At 37.1% G+C, this 19,795-nt stretch overlaps 2 protein-coding genes across 2 annotated transcripts; both read right to left on the bottom strand.

Moving 5' to 3' along the window:
* Nucleotides 1-1,102: 1,102 nt before the first annotated feature.
* SPMIP10 (sperm microtubule inner protein 10) lies at nucleotides 1,103-5,615 on the bottom strand. Its single transcript, XM_010971558.3, has 3 exons — nucleotides 4,384-5,615; nucleotides 3,688-3,796; nucleotides 1,103-1,634 (listed from the first exon to the last, which is right to left on the bottom strand). Exons 1-3 carry the CDS (start codon nucleotides 4,467-4,469, stop codon nucleotides 1,425-1,427), a joined length of 405 nt encoding a protein of 134 aa, XP_010969860.1. The 5' UTR covers nucleotides 4,470-5,615; the 3' UTR covers nucleotides 1,103-1,424.
* Nucleotides 5,616-5,748: 133 nt separating this feature from the next.
* On the bottom strand, nucleotides 5,749-18,673 carry PHAX (phosphorylated adaptor for RNA export). Its single transcript, XM_074360592.1, has 5 exons — nucleotides 18,515-18,673; nucleotides 16,453-17,066; nucleotides 14,625-14,745; nucleotides 13,012-13,095; nucleotides 5,749-7,023 (listed from the first exon to the last, which is right to left on the bottom strand). Exons 1-5 carry the CDS (start codon nucleotides 18,608-18,610, stop codon nucleotides 6,754-6,756), a joined length of 1,185 nt encoding a protein of 394 aa, XP_074216693.1. The 5' UTR covers nucleotides 18,611-18,673; the 3' UTR covers nucleotides 5,749-6,753.
* Nucleotides 18,674-19,795: the final 1,122 nt, after the last annotated feature.

The raw sequence follows: 19,795 nt of genomic DNA, 5'->3' as shown, positions 1-19,795 counted from the left end.
AAACTTCATTACATTTTGTGGTTAATATTCCATTTCCTATATCACGTTTTGTTTATCTGTAGGGGAACAAAATTCGCTACCCTAAAATGTTTCTGCCATATGAATTATTTTAAGCTGAAAACAATCAAGACCTACAAGACTCAGGAAGAACTTTTGACCTTCCCCCAACTGCCTAAAAGAATTTAGATAAGGGGTCCACTATAGGAACAGAGCTATCCCCAGAAATATCTACAAAGAACATGGCAAGTTGTGGTAGGGGAACTCTTAGAGATCAGAGTCCACTCTGTGTCCCATTGTCTCTGCCTGGCCCAGCAAACATTTATTTACCAAACATTTGCTTTTTCATCTCCATGTCAATTGCCTTCCTTCCCTTTGAAGTCTCAAAAACCAATACTCCCAACATTCTCCTCTGTCTTTAGCTGAAGATGGTATCCAAGGTGAGGGTTTTAGCCATTTTGGCGAGTTACTCAGTTTTCCTAGGTATCACCCATGTATACCTATTATTTAACTTTTGTTTGACTTTCTCCTGTTAATCTGTCTCATGTAAATTTAATTTTTAAACCAGTCAGAAGAACCTAAGAAGAGTAGGGTTTCTTCTTCAACAATCTATTCATCTGTTGATGGACATTCTGAGTTGTTTCCACCTTTCGGCTATTATGAATAATGCTGCTATGAACATTGGTACACAAATACCTGTGCAAGTTCCTGCTTTCAATTCTTTTGAGCATATACCTAGAAGTAGAACTGCTGGATCATAAGGTAATTCTGTGTGTAATTATTTGAGTAACCGCCATACTGCCTAACACATGGTGCACCATTTTTGCATTTGGTCATTTTTATGTTGTTCAATCATGTGAATCAACTTTTCACTATAGGGAATTGCTACTTGGATACACAGAACTAATAGGGAAAGCTCACCTCAGCTAAAATTGTATGATGTGTCATAGAGTTGTCTACCAGACACTTCTAATTACCACGTTGATTAGTTACCAGTGTCTATAGCCTTAGGGAAGTGTGTGTTGCTGGGATAGGGCAGAAAAAAGAGTGTTGGGACTCAGAAAAGTAGCACAAATAACCCCACTGCAACCCTATTTCAGTTTGGCTCACCTGACACTGAATTTTGAAGGGGATGAATAATAAGGATGGAGTGAGGGGGAAAGGTAGAGGAATGTGGTAAAGGTAGATGCATTTCTTAACTATTTGGTGTGACATTAATTTCAGTGAGATAGTTTTCCTTGCTCCCCCACTTCATCTCAGATGTTCTCAGAGCCTATTTCCTTTCTAAACTATTATAATGCATAAAGCATACAACTGACCAATAGCCTTTGAACAAATTGAACCTGTAGGCGAAATACAAGTGTACAACTGATTTAAACATCTATAGGAGAGAAAGACAAATACTTTATCACTTTATTCTCCTTTCATCAGACCAGTCGCCTTCTGAAGCCATGGGAGATCACAGTGCTCTGGTACCTGGAGAGAGGTGAATGCAGAGGCATATCTGCAATTTTTATTTCTGGTGGGACTTTCCTCAAGACAACTTTACGATCTTCCCCATGGCAAAGCCTTTCACTGTGATTCAGAAACAGAGAGTCTTCCAAAGGGCCGGCGTGGATCCCACATGCTTCTGCATGCTAAGAGGAAAAAACAATCTGCTGTGTATTACACCAAACATAGCTTTATTAGGTTGAGATGAAAGTTGCCCAGTAGTTTTTCTAACTGTTCCTGCCGAGAAGGTAGGTCTGGGGGCAGAGCAACATCCTTTTTTAAAGAGCAGTGCTCCCTCATTGGTCTTCTCACTACCAGGAAGAGCGAGTGATGTGGAGTGAGTACTATAGACTTAAGAGTTAGCTCGCTGAACTTTAGTTTGGATAATTATGTGACCTTGTACAAATCACTTAACCACCATGAGACTCTGTTTCCTCAAACATAAAGTGGGAACTATTAAAGGATTCTTTGAGTGTTGAATAAAACATCATATGTGAGTGAATAAATTGTGCTGAGTACTAAGTTAAATAGCCATACAGTACGTGGCTGCTACTGCAACTGCTGCTGGATAAACAAGAGTTACTTGAGGTTACTGTCTTAACTGTACATCTATTTCTGATTCTTTGATACTACTGAATAGTAGTCTGGCCTGGTCTTAGGGTGCCCCATCTCTTCTATGCTGTGTTCTTATTTTTATGTTGTTAAATAGCTGTATCACTTCCTATAGGAAAAATGGTAAAATGGAAGGAAAGCATACCTAGCATTTACTTAGTGTTCATTCGCTTCATTTAATTCTCATTTGGGCTAATCTCCCTTTCTTAGACAACCTCATGCTCTGGGGCTGGCTCTCGCCTGTCACCTTTGGAGATGCCCCGCACTCTGTCTATGGAGTGTGTATCTCTCTAAATAAACTTGCTTTCTCTTAAAAATATTCTCATTTAATTTTCATTTTTACTCTGTAAGGTAGAATGTTCCATACCCTAGTCACTAACTATCTTTTAAAAATTGTTAGGAACATTGTCAACTAAATGGCAGAAGTGTAATAAATATGTGAAACTCATGCCAAATTACAGTTTCAAAGAGTAAGGTCAAGAATAATGCATTCAAAACAGTTCTTCGTTATTGACTTCAACTCAGTTTATACCCTGTAGTTCCTATAGTTCTAGTAAATGAAAAAGATAAAGTCAGTAGTAATACTGTCACCATGCTAAACCTACTTAGGAAACTGAAAATGACTTGATAAGACACTGTTACACGAAATAAGCCCAATATTAAGATTTTAGAAAGTCTTACTAACCATATAAATTTTATGTTTAAGTCTGTTATATGTCTTGATATACTTAGTTTTACATTTGTTTTCAAAATATCAGCTAAAAATACATATCAAATAATCATCTCAAGGCAAATGGTAGTTTTATTTATTATACTGTATTGTGTATTTTGTAAGAAAATTGAACCATATTTTCAGACTTTATATATCATGTAATAATTATATTTTGTACTATCATCTCTGTCTTGGCAAAGTATATTCTTATTCAACATTAATTGCTTATCCATTAAAAATTTGCAAATTAGTTACATAAACACATTTCCTTCTAGGAATCCTAGCCTGAAATCTCCTCTTACAGTTTATTACAAAATATTCTATTTTCGTTTAAAGAAACAACTTAGCTTTTCACAAGTGAATCATCAATATAAATTTGGAAAATGTTTTGAAACTATTCACTACTGAATAGGAGCATTGAATGGGCAAGGAGTCTTATCTGTAAATCTAGCCTAACTGTTCCCATAGCTCTCAACCTGAGTATACAGTACAACTTTAAAAATACACACTGTACTGTAGCTTTAATATTAATGGCGCCTACTTCTGATGAACCTGTGAGTTGGCATTATGTAGAGAAAAAGGTGAACATATAGTTGTGAAATGTTTCAGTTTATCTAAGATTGCAACTGGGTTATTTGAATAGGTATTGCTGTGTAAGTTTTACTTGCAAGTTTATGTGAAAGTGCATCAGTTTTTATCAGAATAGAATGGTGGTTGCTAGGGCCTGTGGGGAGGGAGAAATGAGGAAATAAAGGGTACAAACCTTCAGTTTTAAGAATAAGTTCTAAGGACCTATGTTCATAGTTATGTATGTCTATTCACAGATATATTAAACAGTACAAGTTTTTAAATTATTAATACTTATAGGAAAATACCTTCAGGTTCACACTCCTGAATTTTATGTTTTCTTTCCAAGGCATTACGTAACGTCTTGGGATCATCCCTTGCTTTAATGAAAACCGAGGCAAATGAATCTCATCACACCTGAATATTAGGAAAGCAAGAAGAAAGGATATCTTGTGAGTTAAATAGAGTCATTTTAGCATCATTTGAGCAAATGGAGGCAGTTTTGTTGCATCTGTGAGGTTTGGACCCCCACAGCTGCAGGATAGAGCTTTGCCATTTGAGGCTCACCTAACAGATAACCAGCCATTAAATCCCCAAGATTGAGAGTCGGGGCTGGGAATCTGGGGTATCTGTACCTCTAACCGCATGCTGTCCTTTACAATTTGCTCATGATGTTCATTTTGGCCTGATTTTAAGGGGGAAGGCAGTACACTATCATTTGCCCCAGGCCCACTCATCGCCTGAAGGAATCCCTGGCCAGTCACAAAAAAAAAAGAACAACTAATTTAGCTTCTGAATTTTGTGCACAGGTCAGACTTGCTTTCTTGGTATACACACAGTTTCATTCTGGAACATAAAGCTTTCTGTATAGATGCCGGGGGAAGGACAGAATTATTGTCTTCACCTTTCTAGCTCCCAGATTGGAAAACAAGAAAAAAATCCAAACAAACAAAAACAAAAAACAGAAAAACCCACCCAAAAACCCAGAACCCTTGAGACCTCACTTGTTAGCAGGCTTATGTGAATTCGCATCAGAATAGTTGTTGGTAAGTTTAGGTAGAATAGGACAAGTGTCTTTGCCTGAAGCCATCACTGCCAGTAGTGACAGGAATTCTCATCCAGAACGTCACTATCCTACTGGTCTAATTGTGATGACATTGCTGCTTCAGATGTAACAATGTTTTGCTAACTTCATGGCAACCTGCAGCAGTTACATCAGCAGTTTAAGAGTGCAGAGCATACAGCTATTTTCAGTGTTAATACTCTTTCTTGAGTACATCATTCTTATCAAGAATAATTAAAAAATGAGGATGCTTGCAGACATACTACAAAGTTGACAAAGATATTAAAAATATATTGAACTAAACAAGTATTCACAAATAATCACTTCATATGAACACTATTTCTTAGTTGATTTTCCTCCTTAAATACTGCACATGGCCGATACGTGTCCCGTTTATGTTTCACCGTTACTTGCCTAACTTGCCTAAACCCAAACCAACCCAATCCACTTTATCCCCTAGGATTTGAGTTACATCGCAGAGTATTTCTGATTACAAAGCTCATTTTAATAAAGTAAGGTTATGAGTGAGGATGAGCACCTCAACTACTAGGCCAGAGATGTGGAAGGTTATTATTGTCAATCCTACTAGCCAGCTAGTAGGGAAAATGTTAGGCTGAGCCGGAAGAATGACTGCAAAGTATACTGATTTGGTGAGAGTATTAACTGAACACATGTCTGGCAAGTTTTGGATAGACATTCCTAGATCTGGATCATCAGAAAGATCTAGAGAAGAGTAATTTTAATATACAAAACTTTAAAGAACCTTAAAAATTGAACTGTTTTTTATATATAACATAGGATACAGTACAAGCCAGAAATCTGTGTAGTCTGCAAAAATTAAAAAAACAACTGTTGATGATAACAAGCCAGAAAGGTGGTGGGGAGCAGCAATCCATTTAATGACGATAAAGTAGCCTCAGGCATTAACGTCGTTCAAAAACTGTAAGTTTCACCAGAAAAATGAGCAGTATTTACATGGATATGTGGCATCTAGATTTCTGAATGTTGCTTATTTTTCCTAATATAGTGTATCTTTAAAATCACCGCACATAAAATAAATAATCTCAGGAACCACGGTGATCATTTTGCAATGTGTAAGAAAACTGAATCACTATGTTGTACACCTGAAACTAATATATTATTTTAAGTCAATTACACTTCAATTAAAAAAAATCACCAAAATAAAGTTAAAAAAAAATCTCAGGGACAATATCCAGTTACCTATTTAAAATATGTATCTTTCCTTGGTTATAACAATTTTATGAAAGAATATTTGAGATTAAAAAATAAAGTCACTTGAAACTCATTAAGGACCGCCAAAACTCTAATTTTATTTTTGCATTCTTTAATAATAAAAAGCAACCAATAACCATTTTTCTCTTTTTTCTCTGCTTAGACCCTTAGATCCAACTTCAATGACCATGTATTTTAGGAACTACTGAAAGACTTCAAGTACACTGCTGTAAAGAATACTTTATAATTGCTTCCTAAATATTTTTGCTTAATCTATTTTGTAAACTATAGTCAACTCTTGGAGCATCTTAAGTAAACTATCTTTACTTCCTTAAATAAAAATGAGTAATTTGAAACATCATGCAGATGAAACATTTTCAATACCTAGACTCCTTAACATAAGGTAAAAAAATCTTAGGCAGGCCACCCCCAGGAACTTTTTAAATGTCATGGTAATTATGCAGGTATAGATCATACTCAATATTTAGCATGTGACTAAGGTAACTAATAAGAAGTCATAAACAAAGTTAAGAACCAATACTTCTTTGAAAAGCTTCTGATGTTTATTTACTTCTGGACAGACAAATAAGTAGAAAGAACCACTAGTAAAAACCTATTTTAATTTTAGTCTCTGTCATTAAAACTGCCTAAGAGTTCTAAGATCATAGAAGAACTAAACTTGAATGCATCTGTAATAGCTTAACAATATTATTAGGATATTTAATGGAATGTTTTGAAACCAATCATAATTCATTGCAAAGATAAATTATAAAAAGAAAACAAACTTTGAATGGCCAGTTATAACCTGGACAAAACTATCAACTAGTAATAATTAACACATGCAACAGATTGAGAAATTAAATCCTCTGCTATGTATTTTTATGTATTTTATCAGACATGAGAAATTTTACAATGTTTCTATTGATCGCATTCATTTCCCCACATATTCAGTTTTATTGAAAACAAGAAAACAGTTCTCTCCAGATTTCTGCTTATCAGTGCAAAGTAAAAGAAAACAATCTCAGTAGAAATGGCTTATTACAATGTTATTTTAGAAAGGCTTATTCCTCAAACTGTACTAAAAGATGTCCAGATCATGAGAATGATCAACTTCAATGGCTTCCTCTGCATCCAACTTTGTTTCTCCATGTCCCTCCTGTGATTCATCAAGAGAGGCCAGGGCCTCATTTGTGTCACTTGCAAAAGTCTCTCGTGATGTATCATCTTCTTCTTGAAAATTCAGACTTTTAATAGCTTGTTTCATCTTTTTTCCCAACACTTGCGTTCTTCTCTTCCTAGCAGCTTTTTTATTTTCATATTCCTTTTGATTTTCAATGTAGAAAATGTCCTACAATAAAGGAACAACTGTAGTAAATAAGAACTACCATTTATTAAAAGTCTGTTACAAGGCAGACCCTTTACATTCATGATATCCAAAATACTCAATTTCTCACAAAAAAATCAGCATTAGACTGATAGACACAGAGTCCACGATATTAGATACATCTTCATTGCAAGTTGAGGATAAAGCTATGTTTCAAACTCAACCTAGTGTTAGGTCTAAGGTCAATGTTTACCCTACCATAACATATTAATCTACAGTTAAAGGTTTTTTAAATGTAAAGATAAAGTAGAAAATCATACTATTTAAAATTTAAATAAAATATAATTTATCACAAATAGGAAGGCATTTTACCAAAGTCTCTGGTATAATAATTTACTAATTTTGAAATGTCATCATAACTATATGTGATTGCACATATTAAGAAACTGAGCCATGCCTGAACTGTGTGATTTAAGTATGATCATGTAACTAACACAATGTAAGAAAAATTCCATCCCTGAAGCATTACTGTAGTTAACATGTGACAATGTAAATCTCTGTCAAAAACTTTAATCACAAGGCATAAAAATAATATAGTCAGAACTGGGATCCATTCCAGGATGTCAGAAAAGGGACTTCATAGCATGAAAGTATGAGAATCTTGTTAAGTATATGTATTCTCAACTATTGCACATTTCAAGCCAAGTAATTCTTTGTGTGGCAGTCTGTTGTATGCCTTGTAGGGTGTTCACCAGCATACCTGGCTTCTACCCACTAGCACATACCCACCCCACCCCTAAATTGTAACAACCAAAAATCTCCAAACATTGCCAAATGGAGGTAAAATCGTGAGCATATGAGAACTGTTCAAGTAGAAAGTACATGTCCACTGAAGCATTACATGGAAAAACATAAAATAACTTCTGGGAAACTTGATACAGGTAAGTGAGTGTAATTTTAGAGTGCAGAGAAAAAACAGTAGGTCAGGGATCCAAAGAGAAGGCCAAAATGACAGTGCTAATACAGAAAAGGTTCAAAGGCTTACAAAAGAAGCTAGTATAGGCAGGACACACTTTGACACCCTCTTCTGTTCTAGAAAGGGACTTTTTTTTTTTTTTGGCAGGGGGCAGTAATTAGGTTTACTTATTTATTTTTAGAGGAAATGTCAGGGATTGAACCCAGGACCTCATGCATGCTAAGCATGTGCTCTACTGCTTGAGCTATACCCTCCCTCCTTAGAAAGGGACTCTTAATAACTAGCCAAGCCAGTCCCTATTATATTCTTTAAGTGCACACAGTGCAAATCCCTTCTTATTTACAAAAATCAACATGGAGGATGGTGAGATAAAGGGCGTCCTCTCCTTCGCTAAGTGATTATAAGCAGCACACGGAAGGAAAGGAGTAAGGAACCCTAAAATGAAGGCGATATGGGAAACCTTCAGAAAAGGAGGGCTCTGATGAAGAGAAGGAAAAAAAGTATTTGCTAAGAAATGAGGAAGGACTGGGGTGAAGGAGGAAGATACATATGGGAGAAAACAGCGCAGGAAGGACAAAAAAGGTTAATTCAGAGGAAAAAGAGGCCAGATATCACTTCCTGAATGAGCACTTTTATGAGCCAGGCATTATGCTAAGAACTTTACACATGTCTGAACTCTTCATTCGCACAAGAACCTTAAAAGGTGGGGATTATCTTTGTTTTCAGTGGGGAAAGTAATGCACAAGATTAGATGTATCACATTAAGGCATAAAGTCTAAAGTCATGCATGGTTTCTCCAAATCCATATTCTGAAACCTTATTATGTGGCCTTCCCAAAGTGTGATAATTTACAGTTTTTTCAAGGGTCTATGTATTTTCAAGTGGAGAGATAGCAGAGGTATTTTCATTTTCTAAGGGAGCACATCCAAATATCTTGATAAGAACAATTCTAACTAGTACAATGCTTTGCAACACTAAATAAAATTATGAAGTGCCCCTTGTCCCTCCAAATATGGCAAGCCTTATTAAAAAGGAATGTCATTCCCATGAGTTATGAATTTAAATAGAACAAACTGGGGAATGGCCCGAAGACATGTCTTTGTAGCATACTGTTAATGTTAACAACAAATGCAGACAACAGATAATCTGAGAGCATTTTTCCCCCTTCCATCCACATCTCTATAATTAACTGTGTAAGTTAAGAACCTAAACCGTATACTATTTGCAGAGGGAGACAATTATAGTTGCGCTTTTTAAAAAATACAGCAAATCAACTTCTAACTATTCTTCCTTGTTTTCTTCACAAATTTTTTATTTTCTAAAACAAAACTTAAATAAGGCTACATACCAAACCAAAATCAAATGAATAACAATTGAAAAGAAGCTCACTCAGTTCAGTTCTGGCTTCCAAGTTCTACAGACTGTGATTGTTAGCAATGTAGTAATTAAAAGAATAGTTATAACATCCTTATTTGAATGGCATATGAAATTACCTATAATAAAATTCTATTTGCCTTCAGGGTTTTCCCTCTAATAACAAGTCAATTCATACACATGCAGAAAAATCGTAAAAGTCAAAACATTTATAGCCCCTCAAAACAGACCAAATCGTTGGTAACATTTTGGTGTTTTACCTACCAATCTATTGTCCCCTGCCCCACTTTCTTTATAAATGTGTACTTTGCCTTTAAAAAAATTCAGTTATTAATGCATTTTCTAATTTTCTTAAAATTGCTTCATAAAGATACAGGCTTACAGAACAGTCTTTTTAAGAATGTCCCTATAAGCCAACATTCCCCTATTATTAGGTATTACAAATGTTTCTTTTCTTCTTTTTTTTTTAGTTTTTTTTTTAATTGAAGTATAGTCAGTTACAATGTGTCAACTTCTGGTGTACAGCCTAATGTTCCAGTCATGCATATATATACATATGTTCCATTTTCATATTCTTTTTCATTAAAGGTTATTACGAGATATTGAATACAGTTCCCTGGGCTATACAGAAGAAATTGTTTTTTAAATCTGTTTTTATATATAGCAGTTAACATTTGCAAATCTCAAACTCCCAAATTTATCCCCTCCCATCCCCTTTCCCCAGGAACCATAAGATTGTTCACTATGTCTGTGAGTCTGTTTCTGTTTTATAGATGAGTTCATTAGTGTCTTCTTTCTTCTTCTTCTTCTTTTAGATTCCACATATAAGTGATATCATGTGGTATTTTTCTTTCTCTTTCTGGCCTACTTCACTTAGAATGACAATCTCCAGGTCCAACCATGTTGCTGCAAATGGCATTATTTTATTCTTTTTTTTAAAATTTGTATACATATACCAAAACTTCTTTATCCAGCCATCTGTCAATGGACATGTAGGTTGCATCCATGTCTTGGCTATTGTATACAGTGCTTCGATGAACATTGGGGTGCATGTATCTTTTCAAATTAGAGTTCCCTCTGATATATGCCCAGGAGTGGGATTGCTGGATCATATGGTAGGTCTATTTTTAATTTTTTGAGGAATCTCCATACTGTTTTCCATAATGGCTGCACCAAACTACATTCCCACCAGCAGTGTAGGAGGGTTCCCTTTTCTCGACACTTTCTCCAGCATTTATCGTATGTGGACTTTTTACCGATGGACATTCTGAGTGGTGTGAGGTGGTACCTCACTGTAGTTTTGATTTGCATTTCTCTGATAAATGCTACTGGGCATTTTTTCATGTGCCTATTGGCCATTTGTGTATCTTCACTGGAGAATTGCTTGTTTAGGTGTTCTGCCCATTTTTGGATTGGGTTGCTTTTTATTTATTTATTTATTTATTTATTTATTTATTTATTTATTTATTTATTTATTTATTTATTTATTTATTTGCTATGAAGTTGTATGAGCTGTTTATATATTCTGGAAATTAAACCTCTGTCAGTCTCATCATTTGCAAATATTTTCTCCCATTCCGCAGGATGTCGTTTTGTTTTGCTTACAGTTTCCTTTGCTGTGTAAAAGCTTATTTAATTAGATCCCATTTGTTTATCTTTTAAACATTTCTTTTATTATAATGCAATGTTTCTGGCAGTTTAAGGTTAAAAAACTACTAACATTAAATCCCTTTCTCCACAATGAGTTAGAAGAAATCCCTTTCAAAGACAGTAATTCAGTGAGAGCAACACAGGTTTGCGGTCAGTGGTCTATGTGATCTCAAATTAAAATTAAATATTCTTTTTATTGCTCTTCATTTGCAAAGGAGGTAATACCCACTAATAGACTGTGATAAAGATTAAGTCAGAAACATTTGGTCCACCGCCAGGTGAGTGGTAAATAAATGTCATTTTCTTCTCTCCTATTCCTAGGAATTGTTCAGGTTTAGTTACTAACAAAAAGGTTTTCTAGACATCATTTTTATTTAACTCTTTTATAGCACTACTAAATAGGCAGGAGATATTTCAAGTCCCCACTTTTTATGTGATAAAATTAAGGCTGAGGAAGAGTAAATAATCTGCTCATACTCATATAATCATTAAATGGCAAAAATAAGATTAAAGCCCAGATTTTAAATCTTAAAAGAATTCTTTTCATCACATCATGCTATTTCTTTGAAAAGAGTAACATATTACAATCAAACAAAAACCCAAGAAGAGTGTTCCTTCTAAGTACACACTTTTGGTCAGGGATTATAGTGGGAGAGGAGGGAGAGCATTAAGGTATAAACTGTGTTCTATCACTTAAAGGTGTGTTTCCAAGGAAATCTATGTCATTACAAATTTATGCTATCAAAATAATTGTTCCAAAGAGGGAAAAAGTAGTTATGGAATAGAGATTTCAAATGTGCAACAACAGTAACATTTTCTATAAGAATTTTAATAACATTTCAAAAAACTGAAAGTGAATAGATAGAAAAAAATAAAAAAGAAACACTGAATAGATGCAAAATATGCTCACATGGAGTATCAGCTCAAGAGAAATGGCTTTTATTTATCTGTTACCACTAACATTATACTAGTACAGCTAAAGCACATCCTATCACCCTTATCACCCAGTGTGATAATAAAGAGAATACAAAACTTCTCCAGTATTGTAACTGTGTTACACATGTGCCATCTCCTTCCTGTTTAAGAAGCCAGTTCTCAATTCTGATCATATCTGCTAAATGTAAATCATGTTCCTTGATTAACAAATCAAAAGATACCAAATTTTTAGCTGTGAAAAACCCACACTATATAAGATTTCCCATACGGCATTCGAGTAATACAAAATGACTAAGAATACTAAAGTGCCTAGATTCCAATATATAAGAAACAACAGATAGAGGAATGAACAAAACAAATGCATGAGGAGGCCATCATCAGAATGTGGTACATTCTATAAGATAATGACCTTGGACTCTTCAAAAGGTCTAAATCAGAGGAAAACGTGGGATTAAAAAGATCAAAAGAGATGTAACAAATGGCATGTGGAAATCTAGATAGGATCCTGGTTTGGGGGAGGAAAAAAGCTCAAAAATACATTCTTGGGACAATTTAGGCAATTGCAGTCAGGTCCAGATAGATAATGCTATGACACTGTTTTCATTGCTCTTAGGTGTGACTATGTAGGATATTATCCTTATTACTGGGCTGAGTATCAAGATGTTTGCAAATGGTACAGGAAATAAATTGTATAGGTAAAATAAGAATGTCAAAATAATAACCACCCCTGAATCTAGCTGAAGGATATATGCATATTTATCCTATTATTTTTTCATCTATTCAGCATGTGTAAAATGTTTCATTAATAAAAGTTGTAGGAGGGTAGAAAAAATAGTTATGTGCTAAGAGACCAGGAAAATTGCCATAAAAGAAATCTTGATCTTAGCTCTGAAAGGGGAGAAAAAGAGGAAGCAAAGCTTTACAAAAAGCACAAGTTTTACTTGAAGAGAGGCAATGACAAAACTGGTCAATTTAAGGCAGAGCAGGTAATGGACACTAGTAGAATATGAAGCTAGAGGCTGAGTGGAAGTCAACTTATGACTGATCTTTAAAGTCATGGTCACTATTATTTTTACCTTAATTTGTTCTTCACTGATACTAGGAGTATTCTTCAGGAGATTCAGGAAAACTCCACCTGGAGTTCTTCTTCGACTACCATTCTACAAAAAGGAACCGAAAAAATTACCCTGTGTAGACTCTTCCCATGAATGGCCAAAGCAACTTTCAGAGGCATTCCTAAGGAGAGATCAAGGTCAGCGGCGACCACTCCTGTTTAACCGCAGTGTTCTCTCCTCTCCATACTTCATTTGATCTATTCTTTTCCCCATAGCATGTATCACTTTTTAGCACACTTGAAGATACTGTGTTTATTCTTTATGGACTATTTCCCTCATCCCCAACTACAACATAAGCTTCCTGAGTCTAGACCATAACACACAACAATAAATTGCACAAGGAAAGAAGGAATCAAAAAAGTGAATGGGGACTTGTGTTTTCCCAACATTCAGTAGATTTCCATTAACTCACTGCTTTTATTATTACAGTCCTAAAATATTGATAAAATCTTTACCTTCATTCACAGCTGAATGAAAATTGTCACTTAAACAGTGACACAAATAGGGGTGCCAGTACATTCATGATTATTATAATTTGTTTCGTTAACTTCCATAATCTATGTTCACAGGCTATTTCCACAGCCAGTGCTATGGATTCTAACTGGTTTCTTTTCTCTCCATTTCCACAGCATAATATTAATTTGGTCTCTTGTGATGTTACTATTCAAATCCATGAGGAATAAACAAGAAAGCCACTCAAACTTCATCCTCATCCTGTGGTGAAAAGTGAATTAAATGAGATCCGCAAAACAATTCATTATATGGCATAAAATGCTACCGCTTGTGATCTTGCCCCAGCCAGCGAACTGATCTTCCTGCCATTCTGGAACAATAAAGTGGTTTTTTAACCCTTTTTTCATTTTTGCTTCCCCAATGCCAGAAGCCTCTTTAGACATTTTCTTTTCTGTTCACCCCCACCACTCATGAAATTTTAACATTCAGATATACTTTATATCTATCTGTGCTTTTTAAATGATAAGATTTATTTTTGTGTGTCCCCAAGAACCAATCTTCAAGAATGTATGAATTAAATGAACCAAAAGTAACTTCTGTTCACCGTAGCTAAGTATTGGGCACTGTGATAATTACTTCATATACATTATCTTATCTAATCCTTATAATATGGGATTGAAACCATTTTACAAGAAAGACTGAAGTCTGAGAAGTCAAATAATTTAGCCAAATCTCATACCTAGTAAGTTGCAGACCCAAAATCAAAACAAGGCACCTCAAATGCCAAAACTTATATTCTCAAAATCTGAGCTTCCAGGTTCTCATCAAAGTTTTCTCTTAAAATTTCAGCCCCTACTTTTAATGAATCCTGTAAGAGATTTGTTGTTGACTGCACACTAACAGGCTACAATTTATGTATGCTTTTTTGTAAGGAAGTATTAATTACAAAAACTGACTATACTGAACTTTTAAATTCAGTTTTCATTATTTATGAAGTTTTAAAAAATCTGAAACACACTGTAATGATTCACAAATAAGAAATCCAACAAAGACAAGTTCATTGTATAAAAAAATCACATAATACAATGCAAAACCAGAAACAACGAAGCAGTTAGTCTTACCATTATAAAGAGGCCACCATTTTGTTCAACTTCAGCAGTTTCCATCAGAAGTTCAATTGCCTTTTTGTTCCCAATTATTCTCACTACTCGGGCTATCAAATCTTTCTTTGGTTCCTGCAACCTGATAAGGAACAAATAAAATAATATTAATCTCTTTATTTGTTGTGTAGTTGAGGAAATCTACCTTTAGTCTGTAATCAGTCCCCAACTATAATTAAAATCTCATTCTAATAACATTTGTTTTTCGAAACCTTCAATATAATGTTGGAATCACTGACATGGAAACATTCCTATCTGGGGTCACTCAAGGAGACAGTAACCTCAGGGTTCCATCTCAGGTCTTAATAACTGGCCTCTTCACTTTGCCTTATTGGATCATGGCAGATTTCAAAAGACATGCACACAGCAAGGGGAATGCAAGCCTAAAAGCAAAAGAAGATAAAACCAGTCCACTCTCATCAAAACAAATAAACATACACCATGCTTTTAAATTACGATGCCTAAAAGTTAGTTGTTCTAACTCCAGAGCTGTCTGGGAACTTTAAAATGGATTGGATTTTCCCCTTACAGTCTCACTGCCTCAGAACAAAGGATAAAGCTAATATTTACTAAAGGCTTATTATGGGATAAGTACAATCCTAACAACTTTATGAAGTGGGTTTTATTATTTTTATTTTACCATTGAGAGGTAAAAGCATAGGGAGCCTAAGTAAGCAGCACTTCTAATATCAGAAGCCATACTTCATAAAGATGAAGAAGTCTTAGGTGTTCCCTAACCAGACCTGGCTCCTTTCTTATCTATTGAGAAAAGAGCTCTAGACTAGGAACAAGGGGCTAGAATTTAGTTCCAGGTTTGACTCTGAGCAAGCCACACAACTACTGGTTCATATTTGTAAGCGAGGGCTTTGGTTTACAAAATCTCTAAGTTCCTTTCCAGCACTCAAATTCCAAATTCTCTCAGTATTTAAAAAATCTGGTACTAGTAAACACTTGTTTTCCTCCTAGCTATATTACTCTTGAACATATCTGTTTTCAAATTTGTGACACTGTTCATTAGTGATTTAGAGCTACTAAAAAGTAAACAAAATTTCAACCTTTAAAATTTCATGTTAAAAATACACAAAATGTAAATTTACCAAACATCAAGCAATTCTACTTCTGTTTATTGAAAAGAAATGAAAATACATGTCCAGAGATGTGCATGTGAAAGTTCATAACAGCATTATTCATAATTGCCAAAGTGTATTAGCCAATATGGATGTGTGTGTGTGTGGTATCAATGCAAACTGATACCAGTAAAAAGTAGATTAGCAGTTATCTGGGAATGGGAACAGGAACTAACTTTAAATGGGCACATGGGTATGAGCGATCTTAAAGGGTGATGGAAATATTTTAAAAATGCTTCATGCTGGTGGTTGGACAACTGGGAAATTTACTGAAAAATCAACACCTAAAATGGGTGAATTTTATCATATGTATAACATGCCTCACTAAAGTTGTAAAAAGAAAAAAGTCATGAATGCTTGAAAACACTCAAAAAATTCACGTGATTTTAAAAAGACCTTTTTATCTAAAGAATTCTATAGCACTAAGTGCAAAGAGCTGCTTAAAAGTTCATAAAAATCTACAAAATTATTCAATCAAGTCTGTTCAAATTTAAGAACACCCAGATATATACATATAACCACATAAGCCCAGAGTTTGTGCCTTAAATTTAAAAATCTCAGAAAGGAACATCATCATTAATGTATCTGGAATCTATTTTATTTCCTACAAATGGAAGACAGTTGGTCAAGTGATCACTTGTAGGACAAATTTAAATGCTCACCTGAAAGAAATTTCATCAGCCACTTTCTCTTGAGAATCATCTTCTGTAATCTCATATCGGCCTTTATAATTCATTTCTAGTCTGTCCCCTATTCTGTCTTTGACAGGTCGTTTCCTTTTGAGGTGACCTTGCCCATTTTCCTCCTCCTTTGATTCCGTTTTTTTGCCACCATGCATATATTCATCTAGCTCTTTGTCTAATTCTTTTGTATGTTCTTGAGATTCCCTCTTAAGTTTCTTAGCAAGCAAATAATTGTAGGTCTCGGATTGTCTGCTTCTGTCAATAGTGCCCTCCATTCCCAAGATACCAAGTTCAGTGGCCACTGCATCTTGATTCTGTTCCTGGAGCACAGCACCCCATATGTTGTTAACCTTCTTCCCTCCGGGAAAAGGGGGCTTCTGGCTGCTCTGGCCAAACTGAAAAGGCTCTGGTTTGGGAGGAGGGTTAAAACATTTCTGTCGCTTGCGTTTCCAAAGAGAGCTGTCATCGTCAGAATCAGAAAAACTCTCTTCACTTGAATCCACACTTTTAACAGTCCGATAATGTGATACTGGCGCACAAGTGGTTGCAGTGCCCTGGAAGGGCCTCACTGCACAGTCCCCACCTAGGGCTTTCTGCAAGTGAAAGAAAATACAATCAATTCCACAAAACACATTAACTCCATCCACCATGTGCTATTTTAAAAAATTATTTAGGGATTCAGCTGGACCATTTTGAAGCAGAAATGATCTTCAAAGACAATCCAATCCAATTCTTGTATTTCTAAAGATCCATATGGAATTTCCAATTTTAAAGCCATAGATTCTTATTTCTATATAGCTAATGTAGCACTTAGTTCTAAGGTCTCTTTCTAAAAAATTACCAAAGCTCTTAATTCTCACCTTTAGAAGATTTTCTTCAGTTACTGTCAGAATGTTTGACAATGACATACAAAATAACTGTTACTAGCAGTTAAAACAATGTTTTCTTTCTTTCCAAAGATGCGTGTCATGCGTTTGGACACATCAACTAACTTCACGTGGTTTTGTGACTATATTCCTTTTAGACTAGACAGTACTCCTTTGGGTAGGAATCTCCGACAAATTGCTTTTAAAACTGCAGAGTTCATAGCATTAAATTGACCAAGTCATGGGTCAATCTAAGGAAAACAAACTGAAAGAGACTGAAAAACAAAATAAATTGGAACCGATTTCCTAAGACATTTCTATGCAAAAGGAATCACCTTTGCTTTTTTCAACAAACATTAAACAAAGTATTTGTTGAGTTCCTATTATGCACTAGGAATGGGGGTGGGGTGACGTTAAGTCAAGAAGGTAAGTCTTTGTATCTTGAAATAATAATGGCAGCTACCACTAGTCAGCCATTACTCAGGATCCACTGAAGCCTTAGAGCCACCCTATCAGGGGCGTCCTACTACCATTCCTGTTCTAAAGACAGGGGCGCAAGGCTAGATACCCTGTCAGCGGTCACACAGTGGCGGCGCCAGGATTCGAACGCGGGCAGCCTGACAGTAAAGCCCTCTCAAAAGAGCTTGCTACTCAGCACGGCAGCCCAGACAAACTCCGACTTAGAAAACTGGGAGGCTAACACAAAACCCGGTGCCACATTGTGGCATGACGAAGCTCGGTTCCGTAGGAAAATGGAAGACCAGGCCCCTGAGCAACTGATGAACTTAATCCCTAGTCCTCACTCTCTATCTCTTCAGGGCGACAATGAGCGCCATGCTGTCTGCGGGCCGATAGTCTCAGGTTCTGCATCTTCCTCAAAAATCCGTCCTTACGGGACAACTTAGCGGTGCCTGTAGGTTGAGAAAACGAGGAGCGGAGCGCCGGAGGCGGGGAAGAGACAGCTGCACGCCCGCCTCCGGGAGGCCGCACGCCTCGCGGGCCCCGCCTCGCAGCGAGATGCCGGGCCAGGTTCGTACGGCCCACGGCTCCGCGCGCCAGGCCGGGGACGCCCGCCCGCCCCTCACCCTCCCCGCCGCGCCGGCTCGCGCGCCCCTCGTCACAGCGCGGGCTCCGCGCTCCCAGCCCAGAAGCACCCGCCCGCCCTCCGCACTCACCGGCACCTGCAGCGGCCTGTCGCTGGGTGCCACCGTCATGTCGGAGTCCGAGTCAGAAAGCTGCCCATCTTCCATATCGCCGGCCTCCTGCGCCATCTTCCCGCGGCGCGGCGCGGCGCGGCGAGCCGGACAAGCACTTCCGGCGGGGCGGCGGGCGGGGCCGACGGGCGGGGGCTGCCGCGGCGGCGGCGGGAGGGGGCTGGCCCCGACGCCTGCGTGGAGACTAACAGATGGTGCGTCGTCATTGCAAACTGCTCACTTAAGCTACTCGGGGGAAAATGAATCCCCTACTGCCCCGACACGCTGGCGCCTTTTCTTCCGAACTGTTTTCTTCATACCTAAAGATGTGCATGAATGGCAGCCGTAGAGGATTCCTGCCTTGGCATCACCATCCCCTCCTGGATGCTCGAGGCAGGTCTTCCTGCTTCCATTCTCGCTCCTCTGCAGTCCACCCTGCAGGTAGCTTCCCGGGGAGACTTCCAGGCAGGATGGGAGGTCGCCACCCTGCTCAGACCTGGGCTTTCCTCCTCACGATAAGGCCTGAGTTCCCAGCACGGTCAGCAAGGCTGCGGGTCTGTTGTCCCTCCCTGACTTTCCAGCCACGCACTTGTTCCTCAGGCACCCTTTCTCCTTTACCAGCCAAAGGCCTTTGCAGTTGCTGTTCCCTCTGCCTGGCAGACCCCTCTAACACCCCGACCCAATTTTCCCACAGGTTCTCTCACATGATTCAGGAGTCGGAGAAAATGCCACCTTCTCAGAGAGGTCTTTTTCGATCGCTCTAACTAAAATAGGGTCCTCTAAAGTCACTCGCAACCCCTTTTGTTTTCTTCATGGGATCAATAATCACAGATGTATTTGCTTTAGTTTTTGTCTTAATTCCCACTAACATATCTGTTTTATTCACTGCTGTTTCCACCAGTGTCCAGTCCAGTGACTTGTTTATAAAGATGGTCAAGAAATACATACTGATTTTTTTTTTTTACATGAAGGGGATCTTGTTACTTTTACTTTTTACTGTTCAGTGATGTACTTTAAAAAAGAAACGGTGTAGCAGTTTATCCTGGACACCTTTCCTTTCCATACAGAAATACAAAGATCTAGCTCGTTCTTTTTAATGACTCCGAGTTTTCATTGCATGGAGGTACCATCATTTATTTAGTCTCTGATGGTGTACATTGATGGTGTAACCGGTTTTGCAATTACATGTCTCTTTACAAACTTGTTTTAGTATTTCCTTAGGATACGACTGTAGACTGTATGGAAAAGAATGATAAAGATTTT

This window comes from Camelus bactrianus, chromosome 3 (assembly GCF_048773025.1).
Source record: "Camelus bactrianus isolate YW-2024 breed Bactrian camel chromosome 3, ASM4877302v1, whole genome shotgun sequence".
NCBI lineage: Eukaryota > Metazoa > Chordata > Mammalia > Artiodactyla > Camelidae > Camelus > Camelus bactrianus.
This window is presented reverse-complemented; position numbering and strand designations above follow the sequence as displayed.

Bases quoted from the DNA above. Each gene is read 5' to 3' on its own strand.
- SPMIP10 (XM_010971558.3), bottom strand. From the start codon at position 4,469: ATGGCTTCAGGCAAAGACACTTGTCCTATTCTACCTAAACTTACCAAC. The intron at 3,797-4,383 runs GTGAGGTCTCAA...CCTAATATTCAG, and splicing joins TCACATAAGCCTGCTAACAA to GTGTGATGAGATTCATTTGC. The intron at 1,635-3,687 runs GTATTTTCCTAT...TTTTCCTCTTAG, and splicing joins TCAGGAGTGTGAACCTGAAG to CATGCAGAAGCATGTGGGAT.
- PHAX (XM_074360592.1), bottom strand. From the start codon at position 18,610: ATGGCGCAGGAGGCCGGCGATATGGAAGATGGGCAGCTTTCTGACTCG. The intron at 17,067-18,514 runs GTGAGTGCGGAG...TTTCACTTGCAG, and splicing joins ACAGGCCGCTGCAGGTGCCG to AAAGCCCTAGGTGGGGACTG. The intron at 14,746-16,452 runs GTGAGCATTTAA...GTTCCTTATCAG, and splicing joins GCTGATGAAATTTCTTTCAG to GTTGCAGGAACCAAAGAAAG.